Source organism: Hyperolius riggenbachi, chromosome 6 (assembly GCF_040937935.1).
Source record: "Hyperolius riggenbachi isolate aHypRig1 chromosome 6, aHypRig1.pri, whole genome shotgun sequence".
NCBI classification, from domain to species: Eukaryota; Metazoa; Chordata; class Amphibia; order Anura; family Hyperoliidae; genus Hyperolius; species Hyperolius riggenbachi.
The window spans coordinates 335,373,615-335,392,773 of NC_090651.1; the positions used below are offsets into that span (position 1 = coordinate 335,373,615).

A 19,159-nucleotide genomic window follows, 5' to 3' on the forward strand; every position below is an offset into this window, starting at 1 on the left:
GGATTACACACTGTCCACGCTACTTGTTTACAGGGTGGGGACATTTGTCAAGGGGGGTAGAAGGGTGGTACAACTCCGGATTGGCCCTGGCAATGTGTACAATGTTGCAAATGACTTAACAGCAGTGTGCTTTTTATCACTTCCCTGGTGGAGATGCCGGGCACTAGGGAAAGAGATGAGTGGTGAGAGGAGGACGTACAGCATTGGACTCCAGTAGGGCAGTGAGAACAGCACAGCTTTCAGCTGTGGCAATACCAGGGCTGTGGAGTCGGAGTCGTGGAGTCGGGCAATTTTGGGTGCCTGGAGTCGGAGTCGGGGGAAAAAATGCACCGGCTCCGACTCCTAATGAATTTGTAACTGTAATTAAAATAGAAAATATGATAAAATGTTCTTTCTCAGATAATAGTCATTAAAAATAATGTATATATACAGTAATAGCTGTGCTTAGTCCACAAAAATGAAATAAACCAATCAAAATTAGTTACTTGTGCTGCTTCAATAAAGCAGTCCCCGTATTTTTAAGGTCAGATATACATATCTGATTGTGACTGTATATATGATGTGTACACAGGAATCTCTTATATATACTAAATAACATCTATGCTGTAAGAATAAAGCCTAATGTGTAGCTATGTCACTAATAGAGATGGTCAACGAGATGGAAATAATTCTGCACTGATGCTGATTTATGCAAATGTATGCACTCCCTTTGCTGATGAAATAAAATAATTTGATATGTTGTTAAAATTTGGTTTGGTGACTACAAATTAAAGGGTAACGGAGACGGATGAAAAGTAAAGTTTTATACATACCTGGGGCTTCCTCCAGCCCCCTTCAGGCTAATCAGTCCCTCACTATCCTCCACCACCCGGATCTTCTGCTATGAGTTCTGGTAATTCAGCCAGTCAGCGCTGTCCGGCCGCATGCCGCTCCCACAGCCAGGAACATTCTGCACCTGCGCAATAGTGCTGCACAGGTGTAGTATGCTCCTGGCGGCGGAGTGTGTGCATGCGCACTACGCCTGACTGGCTCAAGTACCTGGACTCATAGCAGAAGATCCAGGTGGTGGAGGAGGACAACGAGGGACTGATTATCCTGAAGGCGGCTGGAGCCTTGGAGGAAGCCCCAGGTATGTATAAAACTTTAATTTCATCTGTCTCAGGTTTACTTTGTTACACAGTAGTACTATACTCTACATATGCACTCTCCACAGAGCTGCAGGGGATCCACTGAGAATGCTGTGCACATTGAACACAGAGGTGTTGTCTGTTTACAATCTCCTCATTCCCCTGCAGAGTACCTGCACATCATTCTTACATGTACCCACACTTACATTGCCTAGGGCCTGATGCATCCATCTGAAAATGGCGCCTGTGAATAATGGCGCACAGTGTTGCCGCTAATCCGTTTGCCGCTTATCGTTATTTAACGTTAAAGCCTTATTGCTATTTAGCGTTAAAGCCTTATTGCTATTTAGCGTTAAAGCCTTATTGTTATTTAGCGTTAAAACACAGAACCCTCTCTGTACCTATCCCTAACCCCTAAACCCCCCTGGTGGTGCCTAACCCTAACCACCCCCCTGGTGGTGCCTAACCCTAACCACCCCCCTGGTGGTGCCTAACCCTAACCCCACCCCCCTGGTGGTGCCTAACCCTAACCACCCCCCTGGTGGTGCCTAACCCTAACCACCCCCCTGGTGGTGCCTAACCCTAACCACCCCCCTGGTGGTGCCTAACCCTAACCACCCCCCTGCTGGTGCCTAACCCTAAGACCCACCCCCCCTGGTGGTGCCTAACCCTAGCCACCCCCCTGGTGGTGCCTAACCCTAGCCACCCCCCTGGTGGTGCCTAACCCTAACCACCCCCCTGCTGGTGCCTAACCCTAACCACCCCCCTGCTGGTGCCTAACCCTAAGACCCACCCCCCTGGTGGTGCCTAACCCTAGCCACCCCCCTGGTGGTGCCTAACCCTAGCCACCCCCCTGGTGGTGCCTAACCCTAACCACCCCCCTGGTGGTGCCTAACCCTAACCACCCCCCTGGTGGTGCCTAACCCTAACCTTGACAGTGTTACATTAAATCCATTCATCTTTTTGCAGTTAAATAACGTCTGCAGTTTGGCTTATGTAGGGCGCTATTGATAAATAACGTTAGTGTGTGCCACTATTGATAAATAACGTTAGTGTGTGCCACTATTGATAAATGTTAGTGTGTGCCACTATTGATAAATAACGTTACTGTGTGCCGTTTTTCTTCTTTTTTTCCCTGTGCGCCATTATTATGCAGTACTAACGATAAATAGCGATAAGCGTATCTTTTTAATGCAGCGCCATTTCTATGCATAGGCGCTGTGCGCCATTATTCACTGATCCCGGGCCTGATAGATGTTCTTTGTTCCGGTTTATACCTTTTACAAGTACTCTTACCAAGGACTAGTTTTAGTCTAAAGGGAATAAATATAGTAGTCTACATATCCTTCTCACTTCAGTTGTCTTGTAAAATTCCTAAGCGTTGGCAGTTAAGAGACGAATTTCATGTTACATACTTTTAATCAACAAAATTGTAATATGCAAATTAGAGGAGGTGGAGTCGGAGTCGGTGGAATCCTAAACTGAGGAGTCGGTGGATTTTTGGACCGACTCCACAGCCCTGGGCAATACTCAGCACAACAGTTAGAGCTTCAGGGAGCACAGAAGGGTTATTGCGACTGGACCAGGGGGTCATTCGTATGTCGGGCGTTCGTATGTCGGGAACTCCCTGTATATGCTTTGTTGGCTTTTAACGCCGTACGTGTCGATACATTCAATGAAAAAAGTGGGCACGCACTTCCAATGCAAAATCTTTGTTTATTTGCACAAGTCTGAAAAGTTGTAGGCTACAATACCGTGCATAGCAGAGTAGTACAAGTAGGTAAGGAGTCTACAGCTGTTTCATGCCATGTAACTGTGGCGCTCAGACCCCCTACCTACTTGTACTACACTGTATGCTACCATTGGGCTACAGCACCCCATAGTGTTTTATGTCACGGCTCTGTGCACTGGCTTTCTTCTCTACACACTGTATATCTGGCCGTACTCGTCGCTAATGCGAGGCCTAGTTACAGACACACTGTACTCTTTATACTCTGGGAAGAGGATTCTGTCAATCTATCACCTTTGCCATGCATTGGATTACATTACTCCATGTCATTTTAATTAATCACGTCCATTCTGTGGTCATTGTGACCAACCCTTGTATAGTGCCTTCTGTCGTTTTTAACTGACGATTATTAGTTGGTCACGTAAGTTCCCTTAAAGGACAACTGTGGTGACATGATGAGATAGACATGTGTATGTACAGTGCCCAGCACACAAATAACTATGCTGTGTACTTTTTTTCTTTCTCTGCCTAAAAAAGTTGAACATCAGGTATGCAGGTGACAGTTTCTGCCCGGGTCGGACTGTGTCAGACTATAGCATAATCCGCACTGATAAGTAATTACAGCCATAAAACACTTCTCTGTCAGTAAATGGCTTCTGATAGCAGGGAAGAGATAAAAAGGTCAATAATTCATAGATTTCAGCCAGGGCTGTGGAGTCAGGTCCAAAAATCCACCGACTCAGACTCCTCAGTTTAGGATTCCTCCAACTCCTCGACTCCGACTCCTCTAATTTGCATATTACAATTTTGTTGATTAACAGTATGTAACGTGAAATTCGTCTCTTAACTGCCAACGCTTAGGAATTTTACAAGACAACTGAAGTGAGAAGGATATGTAGACTACTATATTTATTCCCTTTAGACTAAAACTAGTCCTTGGTAAGAGTACTTGTAAAAGGTACAGGCTGTAACAAAGAACATCTATCAGGCCATAGGCAATGTGACTGTGGGTACATGTAAGAGTGATGTGCAGGTACTCTGCAGGGGAATAAGGGGATTCTTCCTCTATTACACATTCTTCATGCAGAATCTGAACAAAGTTTATGGGTGACAGACAACACCTCTTTGTTCAATGTGCACAACATTCTCAGTGGATACCCTGCAGCTTTGTGGGGAGTGCATATGTAGGGTATAGTACTACTGTGTACCAAAGTAAACCTGAGACAGATGAAATTAAAGTTTTATACATACCTGGGGCTTCCTCCAGCCCCTTTCAGGCTAATCAGTCCCTCGCTGTCCTCCTCCGCCACCTGGATCTTCTGCTATGAGTCCAGGTACTTGAGCCAGTCTGGCGTAGTGCGCATGCACACACTCTGCCGCCGGGGGTGTACTACACCTGCGCAGCACTATTGCGCAGGTGCAGAATGCTCCTGGCTGTGGAAGCGGCACGTAGACAGACTGCTCTGACTGGCTGAATTACCGGGACTCCTAGCAGAAGTTCCAGGTGGTGAAGGAGGACAGCGAGGGACTAATTAGCCTGAAGGGGGCTGGAGGAAGCCCCAGGTATGTATAACACTTTTCTTTTCATCTGTCTCAGGTACCCTTTAATTTGTAGTCACCAAACCAAATTTTAACATACCAAATTATTTGATTTAATGAGCAAAGAGAGTGCATACATTTGCATAAACCAGCATCAATGCAGAATTATTTCCATCTCATTGACCATCTCTATTAGTGACACGGCTACACATCAGGCTTTATTCTTACAGCATAGATGTTATTTCGTATATATAAGAGATTCCTGTGTACACATATATACTGTACAGTCACAATCAGATATGTATATCTGACTTTAAAAATGCGGGGACTGCTTTATTGAAGCAGCACAAGTAACTAATTTTGATTGGTTTATTTCATTTTTGTGGACTGAGCACAGCTATTACTGTATATATACATTATTTTTAATGACTATTATCTGAGAAATAGAACATTTTATCATATTTTCTATTTTAATTACAGTTACAAATTCATTAGGAGTCGGTGCATTTTTTCCCGACTCAGACTCCGACTCCAGGCACCCAAAATTGCTCCAACTCCACGACTCCGACTCCACAGCCCTGATTTCAGCTCTGACATACTGTACATCACTGAAGGTGTCATTGAGCAGAGACAATAAAACAGGAAAAATGTAAAAACTAGATTTAAAGGGACACTGTAGGGGGGTCGGGGGAAAATGAGTTGAACTTACCTGGGGCTTCTAATGGTCCCCCGCAGACATCCTGTGCCCGCGCAGCCACTCCCCAATGCACCGGTCCTGCCTCCGGTTCACTTCTGGAATTTCCGACTTTAAAGTCGGAAAACTACTGCGACCACTGCGCATGCGTTGGCGTGTCCTCGATCCCGCTGATGTCACCAGGAGCGTTTTGCATAGGCCCAGTATGGTCTGTGTCTGCGGCTGTGCGCTCCTGGTGACGTCAGCGGGAGCGAGGACACGGCTGCGCAGGCGCAGTGGTTTTCAGACTTTAAAGTCTGAAATTCCAGAAGTGAACTGGAGGCGGGGCCGGAGCATCGGTGAGTGGCTGCGCCAACACAGGATGTCTGGGGGGAGACCATTACAAGCCCTGGGTAAGTTCAACTCATTTTCCCCCGACCCCCCTACAGTATCCCTTAAAATAAAACTGGGATATCTAAAGAAGAAAAAAAAAAAGTCATTTTTAGGAGGAGGAGGATAGATACAATTGTTTTTCTTAACGGTTTATTTTCACCTCGGATGTCCTTTAAAAACATACGCAGTGGAAACATATCTGCATACGAGTAATAATGAAATCCACAAATGGTGTGAAAGTCACAAGACAATTGTGTAACTAAGAAACAAACGGAGAGTCCTGTTAAAATCTGCTGCACCACCAATGATTCAGTAGCTGGCTGGATACTGTACTGGATAAGTGCTCTGCCTCTCACATAGCAGACCTGGGTTCAAATCTGAGCTTTTCCTGTTTGGTAAGCCAGCAGGCAGCAGCTATTCAGTAAGGAGTTCCAGGGCTAGACTCCCTAACACTGCTACTGCCTACTGAGTGCGCTCTAGTGGCTGCAGCTCAAGCGCTTTGGGTCCAACATTATTATTGTTATTATTATTATTAATTCAAACTAATCCACTTTTATCAGTTCAAAATCAATACAAAAGTTCAAGTATTAAAACCAATTAAAATGCTGTGCACGCAGCAATCGGTCTCTGAAGGATACATGACATCCATTTTACCTACTCATTTAGTTACATGGCATCCATTTTGTCTCTTCATTTATTTTGTGTCAGCTAAATGGTCTGTATTCAATGTCTAATATTCATGGTTTAATATTTAGTTTCACTTATCAGCTATGTGGAAATTCCCCTCTTGATGTTTTGATATCTAGCAGCATAAAATGTCCCTAACCGCAGAATGTACAATATTTGTCTTATCTATCGCCAACTTCCTCGGCTACAAGCAATTAGCAGAAATGCATATTATAGCTTTCTTTTACATATAGCACCTGGGCCTCCGGAAACTGTAATGCCATATACTGTATGTATGCTTATACTTCTATAACCTTTTTGCACTTGTGCAGTAGAATCCGGTTTACCTCACCCAATATTGGCTATATAATCCCCTGCTTTCCCATTAAACTTCAGTGTGTGTGTGTGTGTGTGTGTGTGTGTGTGTGTGTGTGTGTGTGTATGCGTGTGTGTATGCGTGTGTGTATGCGTGCGTCTTCAAGAAGGTGAACCACTGGCGTACGTTAAAAAGGGGCGCTGGGAAAAAAGGGCGCCGGGTTTTTAACGATAAGCATGGATAACGTTTAAAAATGTATTGTACTGTATTTCGTTTAAAATTAATGTTTTATAAAGTTATAAATCATTAAATAATGTGCACTAAATCGGCAATTGTAAAAACGTTAATCTTTCGTTTAAATAGTGAAACGTATAATAACGTTTAAAAAAAAAATACTAAGTAACCCTCCCTGTACCTACCCCTAACCCCTAGACCCCCCTGTTGATGCCTAAACCTAAGACCCCCCCTGTTGGTGCCTAAGTAACCCTCCCTGTACCTACCCCTAACCCCTAGACCCCCCTGTTAGTGCCTAAACCTAAGACCCCCCTGTTGGTGCCTAAACCTAAGACCCCCCTGTTGGTGCCTAAACCTAAGACCCCCCTTTTGGTGCCTAAATCTAACACCCCCTGTTGGTGCCTAAACCTAAGACCCCCCTGTTGGTGCCTAAACCTAAGACCCCCCTGTTGGTGCCTAAACCTAAGACCCCCCCTGTTAGTTTTTTCGTTTAAAAATAATGTTTAAAAAATTGTACTGTTTTTCGTTTAAAAATAATGTTTTAAAAAAAATATTGTACTGTTTTTCGTTTAAAAATAAAATTTAAAAATGTATAAATCATTAAATAATGTGTAATCATGAGAAACAGTAATAAAACATTAAGTCTCCGGGCGCCGCTTTTAAAACGTTATTTTTCTCCGGCGCCCTTTTTTCCTATCGGGCGCCCATTAAACTATATTTATTATAGGAGTGAATGGCGGCGCCCGATTTGTCCACTAGCCTCAGGCGCCCGAATTTACTGTTTCCGAACCACTGACCAGACCAGATGTCTAATTTAGGATCTATTCCTTTCAGTTTCCTCTGTCCTGTGAGACCAAAAAGACTGATTCCCTATGTCAGCCTATTAACTACGGTGACATCCAATCTTGGATTTGTGTAATAAAGAAAATGCTTCATTTTTACAATAATTATGTATAAATGATTTAGCCATTGTTTGCCCATTGTAAAATCTTTTAAATCTCTTATTTACATTCTGACATTTATCACATGGTGACATTTTTACTGCTGGCAGGTGATGTAGCTGCTGCATGCTTTTTTAGCAGTTGGAAACTGTAAACAGCTATTTCCCACAATGCAACAAGGTTCAGAGACCGGAAACTGCCAGGAGTACCATGGTCCTCATAGTTTCTTGTGGGAGAGGTTTCATCACAATATCAGTCATACAGCGCCCCCTGATGGTCTGTTTGTGAAAAGCAATAGATTTCTCATGTAAAAGGGGGTATCAGCTACTGATTGGGATGAAGTTCAATTCTTGGTCACAGTTTCTCTTTAAAGTGGTTTCTTTCTCTTTTTTTTTGTACATGTACATTAGTCAGTAGTGCATAGGACCCAGGCCCAGTTCCAATCTTTGAATTGGAGTCAGTAATTTCTACCAGCCAGTCTCTTTGGTCTCACAGGACATAGAGGAGACCAATTGTTTGTTGTGTGAACAGAATTTTAATTGGTTTTAATACTTGAACTTTTGTATTGATTTTGAGCTAATAAAAGTGTATTATTGCAAATCATTGGTGGTGCAGCTGATTTTGGCAGAACTTTTTTTGTTTCTTAAAAAAACATAAATAACTTCTTGGGCCTTTAGGAAAGCGGCATCCCAATATGTTAACCAATCGCTGTATATGGACCTTAATTTTTTAAATAAAATTTTAGTGCAAAGTTTTTGGAAATTTAATTCTTTTCATTACGTTATGTTTATATCATGGACATTATGTGATCTTTTATTGATGTAAATTACGATAGATACTGTTCCACCATCTAAGGCTAGGGCCACACTAGCTCCGGGTGCGAGACGCATCCGCGGTCCGGGCTCCGATTTTCAAAAACCGGAACGCAAACTGATCCGTGCTGCCTTTTTTGCAGCACTCGTTCTGGATCCGTTTGCGTGTTTTTTGTTTTTTTTTGTTTTTTTTTTCTAGAGGGGATAGTAGCCATAGGGCTGCGGGCAAAGCGGCAGCCAGGGGGTCCACCCCCCCCTCCCCCTTGCTCACCTGGGTGCCCCCCGTCCCCGCTCCCCCTCCAGCTCGCACATAATGTAATAAATTGTACCTAAGGAAGTTCGGCGAGCCTGGCACTTCCGCCCACACCGCTCGAGTCACTTCCTGCAATGCCGCCCTCTATTTCAGTGGGCGGCATCGCAGGAAGTGACTCGAGCGGTGTGGGCGGAAGTGCCCGGCTCGCCGAACTTCCTTAGGTACAATTTATTACATTATGTGCAAGCTGGAGGGGGAGCGAGGATGGGGGGCACCCAGGTGAGCAAGGGGGAGGTGTGACCCCCCCCCCCGGCCGCCGCTTTGCCCGCAGCCCCCCGTCCTGGCTGCTACCCCCTCCAGCATGGCGGCCCCATCCTTCACCAAGGGACACTGGAAACTGATCCGTTTCCAGTGTCCCAAAATGTCAGTGAAGAGGGAGGCCCGTTTCTCCATTGATTTTTTTCACTACCCGTACGTGTATATGGGTCCGTGAAAAATGCTGCAAGTCCGGACTCTGCGTTCCGGGTTTAAAAACGTATTCCGCGGATCGCACGCGGATACGTTTTTAACTTGAGTGTGTACTGTTCCTATTTTTAACATTGGTTTCCGTGGCTCAGTTTTTTGTCCGGGACAAAAAACGTAGCTACGGATACGTTTTTAAAGCAAGTGTGAACTAGCCCTTAAAGTAGACCTCTGTTCTCAGTTGATGGGATTTGTTTGTTTGTTTGTTTGTTTTTTATGACATTTTTGCCAATGTTGGATTTTCTTTTAGTGGGGTGGGACATGATTTACATTATGTGTATATGATGCTGGGACATTAAAGTAAATGTAAAGGCTCAAAAAAAAAATAGCTACTTACCCATGGAGAGGGAAGGCTCTGGATCCTAGTATAGAGCCTTCCCTGTGCTCTCTTCCTTCCAGTGTTGTCGCCCCCGTTGTGTGTATTCGACCAATTGCGCATGCGCAGTACAGAGCTGCCAGTCTTCAGACACGCTCGTGTACCTCCGGAGGTGGCAAATTATGAATGTACGGCGGTGGGTGATGGTGCTGGGGGGGCAAGAAGGGACAGGGAAGGCTCTGTAGGATCCAGAGCCTTTCCTGTCCATAGGTAAGTATCTAACTTTTTTTTACATTTACTTTTAACCTCCTGGGCGATACAATAAAATTGCCAGGGAGGCGGTGCATCACTTAAATTTTTTTTTCTTTAATCATGTAGCTAGCCTAGCGCTAGCTACATGATAGCCGCTGTGCAGCGGCATCCCCTCACCCCCTCCGAACAGGAAATCCTGTCCAAGGCGACGATCGGGATGGCGTCGGAGGGAGTCCCGATCCACCCCTTAACGCTGCCTGGCGGTGATTGGCCAGGCTGCGCACGGGGTCTCAGCGGCGGGTAGAGGCGAATCGGCGCGGAGCGGCGGCGATTGGTGGGTACACGCAGCTAGCAAATGTAACAAAAAAAATGCAAATCGGCCCACCAGGGCCTGAGAAATCCTTCGAGGCGGCTTACCCTGAGCTCAGCTCGGGATTATCGCCCAGGAGGTTAATAAGCTTTTTAGAAATCCAAAGCGAGCGTTATTAGAGGCTCCGATACTTATAATATATAACCGTGTTAGCCATATCAGCACATAACTTACGTTGCAGGTTTAAACTGGGCTTTAGCAAAAAACGTGTTCAGTGGATGGATAGATATAGATTTTATTTTGATGCAATTCTTTCATGCAACCTAGAGTTCTGTATTATTTCAGCTGTGTTTGTGTTCTCCGCTCTAAATGGTAAATGATTTTTCCTTACAGGAGATGGTCCATGGCCACTCTATGCCCTGTCCTGCGGACCGAAGAATAAATGTGGCACCAAAGGCTCTGCCAGCATGCCAGGAGGAGGGACGGTGCTTATGGCTACATCCTGCTGCACCACCGACAACTGCATCCCGGACCTGCCTTCCTGTAAGTGACTCCTTTTCCTGCACCCGGGGGAAGGGGGGGATTTCTGGACAGGCCACAAAGGCCCGGGCCTTGGGCGTCTGCAGACTTGAAATAGGGTTGCTACATATGAAAGAGAAGGCTCAAAAAATGGGGAGCAACATATGAAAAAGGGGAAGTTGACGCCCAAAGGAGCTGTACATGAAATAGAGGGGCTGCTGTACATGGCTGTTACTCATGGAAGAGGGTGCTGCACATGGAGTGGGAGGGGCACTGCTGCACATGGAAGAGGGGGCTGCACATGAAATGGGAGGAGACTTATCTACATGGAAGGGGAGCTCCAACAAACTTGGCCTAGGGGCATAAAAAGTATGAATCCGGCCTTGAATGGACATGACCATATCTTGTGATTGCGCATGTGTGGGCAGCAGTTACGTACTTGCTGCAGCCTATCCTGGCCTATACAGCACTGCTGTAGTGTGTCTGTGCCTCTGTTACTAGAGTCTCCGCCTATTGTCCTTTCTTCTTTTGTGACCTGTATTTTGCACCTGACCTGGCTTACGTTTTTGGTATCGATTCCATCAATCTGATCCAATTGTATAGCAGCTTTTCTTCCATTAGTGAGGCCGAATTATTGTTTACGGTTGATATTACAGTTGAATCCGACGATTGATTGTCCAAAGAATTTTATCGTTAATGGCCACCTTTAGACTTTTCTGGATGCGCTTTATATGATCCCATTGCAAATGCAGCTCCCAACCCCGCTGTATTCAGTGTGTTGGGGGGACTTACAGTTAATAAACTGGCTTCTCAATGAATCTTTGAAAAATGCTTTAAGCTAAACCTAAGACATGGGGGGGGGGGGGATTATACATACCTTTCTCCAGCACCTTACAGGCTTATCGCTCCCTCACCGGTGTCCTCCGCCTACTGTTTTTTTTTTTTTTTTTTTTTTTTGCAATTGGCCCTGGAAAGTCCTCTGGTCCAGGGTCAACTGTGCAGAATACTCCCGGCAACTGTAGCTTAAGGGAACTGGCCCCCAACTAGATGACTTGGGGTCCCTTTCCACTATACCTAGGTGAATCTGCATAGGAAATAACGCTTAAGAATTTGCATGCGTATGCAAATTCACGTGCCTTTGCGGATATTTTTTCATGTGAACTTGCATGCGTAAGCAATTTTTTTCCGTGTTGTTTTTAATTTTCCCATCATTCATCACTATTGACATACAAACAGGAAAACACATAAGAGAACACCTAAAAAAATCCATGAAAACACGTAAACCGTGCAGAAAATTGTTAGAGGCGGACGTTTTTATTTTTTTTATTTTATTTTTGCCGTCACCCGCACTGCTCAGTTCCCCTGCTGTCTACCAGAGTACAATACATCTGTTATGTAAGTATAGCGTGTAGTCCTCTACCTGTATATGTGTTTTTTTGTTTTTTTTACCTGACATAGTATGGCTGATGATGCTGCTTTAATACATCCGGCTATGTGGAGGGGGGTTGCCTAATTCTTGGCACATCTGGCTATTTATGCTGATTGAGGGATGCCTCATACTAAGTGCCCATCTGGCTATTTATACTGTGGAGGGGGCTATACTGGTGAGGGGGCTTATTCGGGAGTCAATCACTTTTTCCTGGTTTCTGAGGAAACGGTGGGTACGCCGGCTTATACACAGGTTGGCTTATATACAGTATGTACTTTACTACTGAAGTTTTACCGAAGGAATACTTTAAGTGAGCAACTGTGGTTTCCCATGATGCATTACTCCTGGATATGCAAATCAACTCTTTATGCCTTTTGAAGCCAGGCTTACATCCAGAACTGCTGGTGTATAGCAAGCCTGTTTCTAACTTTCTGGTCCTCATCAGTGCATGACAGGGATAAGTGTAGCTCTATGGGATAGTGCTTGGAGCAGTACTACAGAGTACCCAGAAAGCTCATGGTGACCCAGAACCACTAGGGAAGTATAGGGGGCTAAAAGAGACCAAAAATCTGTCCTACTTAAAAAACCAACACTGATAATTGACGATTTGCCTTTTGTTAAGCAACCCAGATGTGAGCCTGGCTACATGGGCCTAATGAGATGATTTGCATATTCGGGAAAGGTGCATCATGGGAATCAGCAAGCATTGTAAAGTACAGATTCACTTGGGTAACACCTCTCTTCTCTTTCTCTCCCTTAGTGCCTGTGGTCAGTCCAGCACCCAACGGGCTGATGTGTCCATCTTGCGTAGTTTCTGATGCTGATTGGTGTAAACCTACAAAGCTCATGCATTGCAAAGGCAACGAGAACATGTGTATTCTAGAGGCTACCAGAGTAACCGGTAAAAATGACAGCTTTCAATGTACACATTTTTGCCTTCTTTAAAGAGAACCCGAGGTGGGTTTGAAGAATATTATCTGCATACAGAGGATGGATCTGCCTATACAGCCCAGCCTCTGTTGCTTACTCAAACCCCCCTAAGATCCCCCTGCACTCTGCAATCCTTCATAAATCACAGCCACGCTGCAGACAAACAGCTTGTCAGAGCTGGCTGTGTTTATCTCTATAGTGTCAGTCTGCTGCTCTCCCCGCCTCCTGCAGAACTCCGGTCCCCGCCTGCATCCCTTCCCTCCCTGCTGATTGGAGGGAAGGGACGGGGCAGGGACCGGAGCTATGCAGGAGGCGGGGGAGCAGCTGAGACTGACACTACAGATGTAAACACAGCCTCACAGCACGGCTGTGATTTATGAGGGATTGCAGAGTGCAGGGGGACCTTAGTGGGGTTTGGGATAGCAACAGAGGCTGGGCTGTATAGGCAGATCCAGCCTCACTATGCAGATCACATTCTTTAAACACACCTCAGGTTCTCTTTAAACTGAAGGTATTTGCATGTATTGGGCTTCACATGAACGAGAAGTTATTCCCATGTTGCCATTCCCACAATGCATCTCTCATGAGCATAGATATGCAAATATTTTTTTCTTGCGCTTTGTTTGTATTGTAGTTAGATATTTTGCATTTCTACAGCACATGCCACAGGAAGGATATTGCAGTTTTAGAGCAGGTGCAGAGAGAGACGAGCAACAAAATTGATACGTGGGATGGAAGGTCTCGCTTACCAAGAAAGGTTAGATAAACTGGGTTTATTTAGTATGATGAGCTTTTTGTCCCTAGGCGTTCTCAAAGGACTAGAGGACCTGATTTGCGCATGGAGGAAAAACATTTTAGCCATTTATTTAGGAAAGGGTTCTTTACAGTAAGAGTAATTAAGATGTGGAATGCATTGCCACAGGAAGTAGTTGTGGCAAATTCTATACCTGCATTTAAAGTGGGCTTAGATGCTTTCCTTGCGTTGAAAGACATCCATGGCTACAAGTACTAGGTACTGCCCAGTGATGTTGATCCAGGGATTTTATCTGATTGCCATCGGGAGTCGGGAAGGAATTGTTTCCCTTTTGGGGCTAATTGGACCATGCCTTGTAAGGGATTTTCGCCTTCCTCTGGATCAGCAGGGTTATGTGAGGGAGCAGGCTCGTGTTGTACTTTGTTCTCTGGTTAAACTCGATGGACATAAGTCTTTTTTTCAACCCATATAACGATGTAACTATGTAAAACCACTGCGCCTGTGCGGTCATGTCTTCGCTCCTGCTGACATCCCCGGGAGCGTACTGCGCAGCTGCAGGCCTGTGCAGTATGCTCCCGATGACGTCTGTGGGAGCAAGGAGAAGGCCGCACAGGCGCAGTGGCAAATTTCTGTGGTTATCGGCGGCGGGGACTGGAGCATTAGCGAATGACTGTGTGGGCGCAGAATGTTGCGGGGGACCATTAGAAGCCCCAGGTAAAGCGACTATTACAAAAAAAAATTGTAGCAGAACATCATTTAAACAGTTAAAGGGATACTGTAGGGGGGTTGGGGGAAAATGAGCTGAACTTACCTGGGGCTTCTAATGGTCCCCCGCAGACATCCTGTGTTGGTGCAGCCACTCCCCAATGCTCCGGCCCCGCCTCCGGTTCACTACTGGAATTTCGGACTTTAAAGTCAGAAAACCACTGTGCCTGCGTTGCCGTGTCCTCGCTCCCTCTGATGTCACCAGGAGTGTACTGCGCAGACACAGACCATACTGGGCCTGCGCTGTGCACTCTTGATGACATCAGCGGGATCGAGGACACGTCAACGCAGGCGCAGTGGTTTTCTGACTTTAAAGTCCGAAATTCCAGAAGTGAACCGGAGGCGGGGCCGGAGCATCGGTGAGCGGCTGCGCGGGCACAGGATGTCTGCGGGGGACCATTAGAAGCCCCGGGTAAGTTCAGCTCATTTTCCCCCGACCCCCCCCCCCTACAGTATCCCTTTAAACACAGCACTTTGTCCTGCTATGGAAAGCCCCTTCAGTTTCAAATCTGCATCCAGATTGGAGAGAACAGTATCTTTGTTTACATTCCAGTGTTACATTTGTGTGTAAACAACTGAAAACACTCTCGGAGAAGCTGTCTCTGCTTCAAGCATGCACACAGTTCAGAACAGCTCACTAGATTTTAATATATAATAAAAAGCAGCTGAAATAAAATGCAATGGCTGCTTTCAGGGCAGATAAACTACACCTTCCAAACTTATTTGTAGACAGACAATATTGCATGTGCACAAAAGCAAATATGATAACTGTATGAGTAATAAAAAGTAGGAAAACAGATTTATATTGAATGTTATATCAGTTTCAGACCACTTTAACATGAGAACTGTTGTTTTATCTCGTCAGTTTATATTTACTTCAGATTTTGCCTTAATTTTGCAAAATAATGAACACTTTATTTTCCTAAATTTCTACTTTTTCAGGCGCAATATCCATGTCGTCGGCGGTACGTGGCTGTGCCACGCCAAACATCTGTGAGTTGGAGAGACACCAGCATTACAACAATGAGACCGTCGGCGACTTCCGCATCTCTTGTAAAAAGGCCTCGGTGTCGGAAAGCACCCGCCAGAGTATGTGATGGGATTTCTGTCGCTGAGGATGTGGTCATTTACATGCAACAGTCATACCGCGATCATCCCAATTCTCATCATTCATTCCATCAGTCATTCCGTCTCTGATTCCCTCATTTCATCCTTGTCATTCATCACCACCACCTCCTGGTTCATTTCAAAGCCTAAGTTCAAGCTTTCAGGTTTTTAATGCGCTTTTTTAACAGAACTTTATTCTGAGTTGATTAAAATTTGTTGAAATAAACCCTGTTTTTTGTAAGGTTTTGTTGTTTGTGGTGTTTCAAAATAAAAAGTAGAACTACCCCCTGCACCAGTTCATCGAAGCTCCTATCTTCCTTTACCACTTTAGCCTTCAGGACGTAGCTCCTATGTCCAAATATGCATGCTGGAGGTAGGAGCTACGTCCATGAGAAAACTGAGCCGCCGGAGTTCGCAGGGCTGGAACCGCCAAGGTGCGCAGGCTATCCATTAGCCCGGAGATCAATGAATTGGGAAAGCAGTTCCCATTCATTGATCAAAGTCCCTTAGAATGATCGCTGGCTTCTATGGAGAATGGTGAATGAATGGGAGGTGAAAATTGCTCGGATGCATAAGGTGAAAAAACACTAAAGGTTGAAGTGGTTAAAGGACCCCCGAGGTGACATGATGAGATAGACATGTGTATGTGCAGTGCCAAGCACACAAATGACTATGTTGTGTTCCTTTTTTTTACTTTTTCTGCCTGAAAGAGTTAAAAATCAGGTATGCAAGTAACAGTTTCTGTCTGTGTTGGAACAGGGTCGGACTATAGCGTCACTCTCACTGATAAGGAATTACAGCCATAAAACCTTTTCCTAACAGATAATGGCTTTTGAGAGCAGAAAAGAGATAAAAATGGACAATAGTTCAGATTGTATCTCTGGCATACTTCAATGAATGTGTCCGTGAGAAGAGGCCATGAAACAGTAAAAACTTGAAAATTACATTTAATTAAATAGAATTATATAATTTTATAATATATATTCTATAATAAAATAAAACCGTGGGATACCTAAAAAAAAAAGTCATTTTGAGGAGGAGGAGGATAGATACAATTGTTTGTGTTTTTTTTTTTTTTTTTTTTCTCCCCCCCCCCCATACCTCTTATGTCCTTTTTAAGGACCGTCGGCTTACACCCCCCTATTTCTGTTGGTGGGATCTGATCGCTGCTGCAGGCAATGGTGTTTTTTTTTTTTTTTTTATTATTTTTATTACCGTATTTATTTTTCAATATTTTTTTTTAAGTTTAACCCTCCCCCACCAGCGAATCACAGCGATCAGCTCTCCTAGACATCAGCCGAGTGACACGGCTGTCCCCAGGACACCGGTGCCGTAGATCACAGCGATGTATAATGTAAATAGATTGCGGTTTCACCGTCTAACAATCTCCTAGAGGTCGACCGCAGCTGGGAGACTGATGATGGAGCTGAACTCCATCACTGAAGTGGGGATGCGCGCTGTGACGGGCGAGCCGTCAGTGCGCAGAAAACGCAGCCGCAACCGACTTCCTGCCTCGGTTGTCGTTGCGCTGCCCCAATCAGAATCTCATGTCTGTGGACACCAGGCAGTCCAGCCTGGGGGGTCTCTGCTGTCTTCAGAGAAATAGTTAGCCTAGTTCTTTTCATGAAGCCTGTGCCCTGTGACTTGCTAATGAAGCCAGAGGGGTAACACTCAGATGTTAATTAACAAACCAGGAGTCTTTTCAGAGCCAAGGAAGCTAATCCCAGCAGGGGGCAGACTTAGCGGAACCATTCAGCCAGGATAGGGAAACATAGAGTTATGATCTTTATGCATGTTTTAGAAGTACCATACATCGGAGAAATGTGGAAGTTATATCATTCTGCTGGTCCGGATCTTGTGAGTGTTTTGATATTAAATTTGGGCCCCTAGCCTAACCAGAACGCTGGGAATTCCACCGTTTTTTAACCGGGCATGCAAACATGCCCAAGTCTGATATCATATTAATCGGTAGGTTCTGGGGATCGAGAATATGTAATTATTATCTGTGTGCTGGCCGCGCAGGTCTGCCTAGGGAACCTGTCAGGATTATGAGTTTGCTAAAGCCCCTGCCCAGATGTGATTACCATAGTCCGGCCTGGGGGGGCCGACTCTGGAAGCCCGCCTCTGAGCTCAGCTCCATTAAAAGTGAATGAGCTGCCTGGGAAGAGTTCCTCCCTTTACCATCTTCAGGACACACGGCCACTATGAGGAACAAGTGGTGGCCATATTGCCAGAGCTAAAACAAAGGACATCCTCCATTTTGTTTGGATTCTAAATCTTGCTGAACTTTACTCTGCAACAAAGAACTCTAAGAACTTGAAACCGTTTTGCTTGAACTTGACGATTTTCCCACAAAAGGACATATTTCCACAAACCATAAGTATTTTTCTCCCTTCTTTTATTTTTCATACTGGCTATTACTGTCTTAATAATTGTGATTTTTAATAATTGTCTGTATATATTAATTATTTATATTGCGTGAATAAACGACTTTCTCCAAGTCATTCACTTTCCGCTACCCTGCTTATCAGCACACACAGAACTGATCCCGGGTCTCTGAAGATACGCTACTGTTTGTTTGTTGTTGGCTAGACAGAATATCGTGTGTTTAACCAGTGGCGTAGCTAAGGAGCTGTGGGCCCCGATGCAAGTTTTACAATGGGGCCCCCCTAGCACTCTATACATAACAATTGATACGACGCACCAAAACCTGCCAATGGCAACTACAGTGTCAGAGGTGCAAGAAGGGGATGGGGAACAGTTTGTTAATGATTACCACTAATCAAAGTATCTATTAGAAGTGATTATTATGAGCACAGGACTAATAGAGAGCTAATACTGTAATTGAGGGAGGGCCCTTCGGGGCCCCTCTGGCCCAAGGGCCCCGATGCGGCTGCTACCTCTGCACCCCCTATTGCTACGCCCCTGTGTTTAACCGTTTTATTCGCAGGATTAGTCAGTCAGTTAGTGGGCCCCACGGTCCCATAATAACCGCGGTGGTGGCAGTTTACTCTGAACCAGTAGGTGACGTTGTAATTACCCGTGTCTCACAGGCTCCCTTCTGAGTTGTCTGCGGCTAATTCTTAACGGTTCCTGCGCATTGACTGCGACCAGAGTTCGCACGATCTGTGCGCTGGCACCGTTTAGAAGGCTAAGTGCGGTCAGCCACGAGGGCCCTTGTGACAGTGTTAGGCAGCGGTTGGGACCTGTGTTGTGCTGAAAGTATCTGCGATAGCGCTAGCGCTATCGAGAAACGAACTAATTCGTTGGTGTAGCTGGAAGGCAATATATTTTTTATATATACAGAGAGACTGTGTAGCCAGTACCCCTCCCCAAAAGTTTTATTTTATTTGGCATGGAAATGTCCGGGAACTACAAGAAAATGTGCCTGGCGGACCTGCAAAATCTTTGCCAAGAGAGAGGCATTGATGTCGGCCGCAAGAAACAAGGGGACCTGGTAACGGCATTGTTTCAATGGGATACCCAGCAACTGCAGGAGCTGGATGTGTCTGCTGAGGTAGACGCTGACCCATCTGACTCAAGGCAAGGGGAACCAGAGACTGAGACTCCTG

The 19,159-nt window shown here is 45.1% G+C and overlaps 1 protein-coding gene across 1 annotated transcript in view; it reads left to right on the forward strand.

Moving 5' to 3' along the window:
* LOC137522933 (phospholipase A2 inhibitor and Ly6/PLAUR domain-containing protein-like) overlaps window positions 1-15,828 on the forward strand; it is a 34,599-nt gene extending 18,771 nt beyond the window's left edge. Inside the window, exons 3-5 of the mRNA XM_068243089.1 lie at window positions 10,477-10,626; window positions 12,792-12,932; window positions 15,423-15,828. Of these exons, the coding sequence (XP_068099190.1) occupies window positions 10,477-10,626; window positions 12,792-12,932; window positions 15,423-15,577 (446 nt within the window). The 3' untranslated portion in view covers window positions 15,578-15,828. The remainder of the gene's footprint in view (window positions 1-10,476; window positions 10,627-12,791; window positions 12,933-15,422) is intronic.
* The last annotated feature ends 3,331 nt before the right edge of the window (window positions 15,829-19,159 follow it).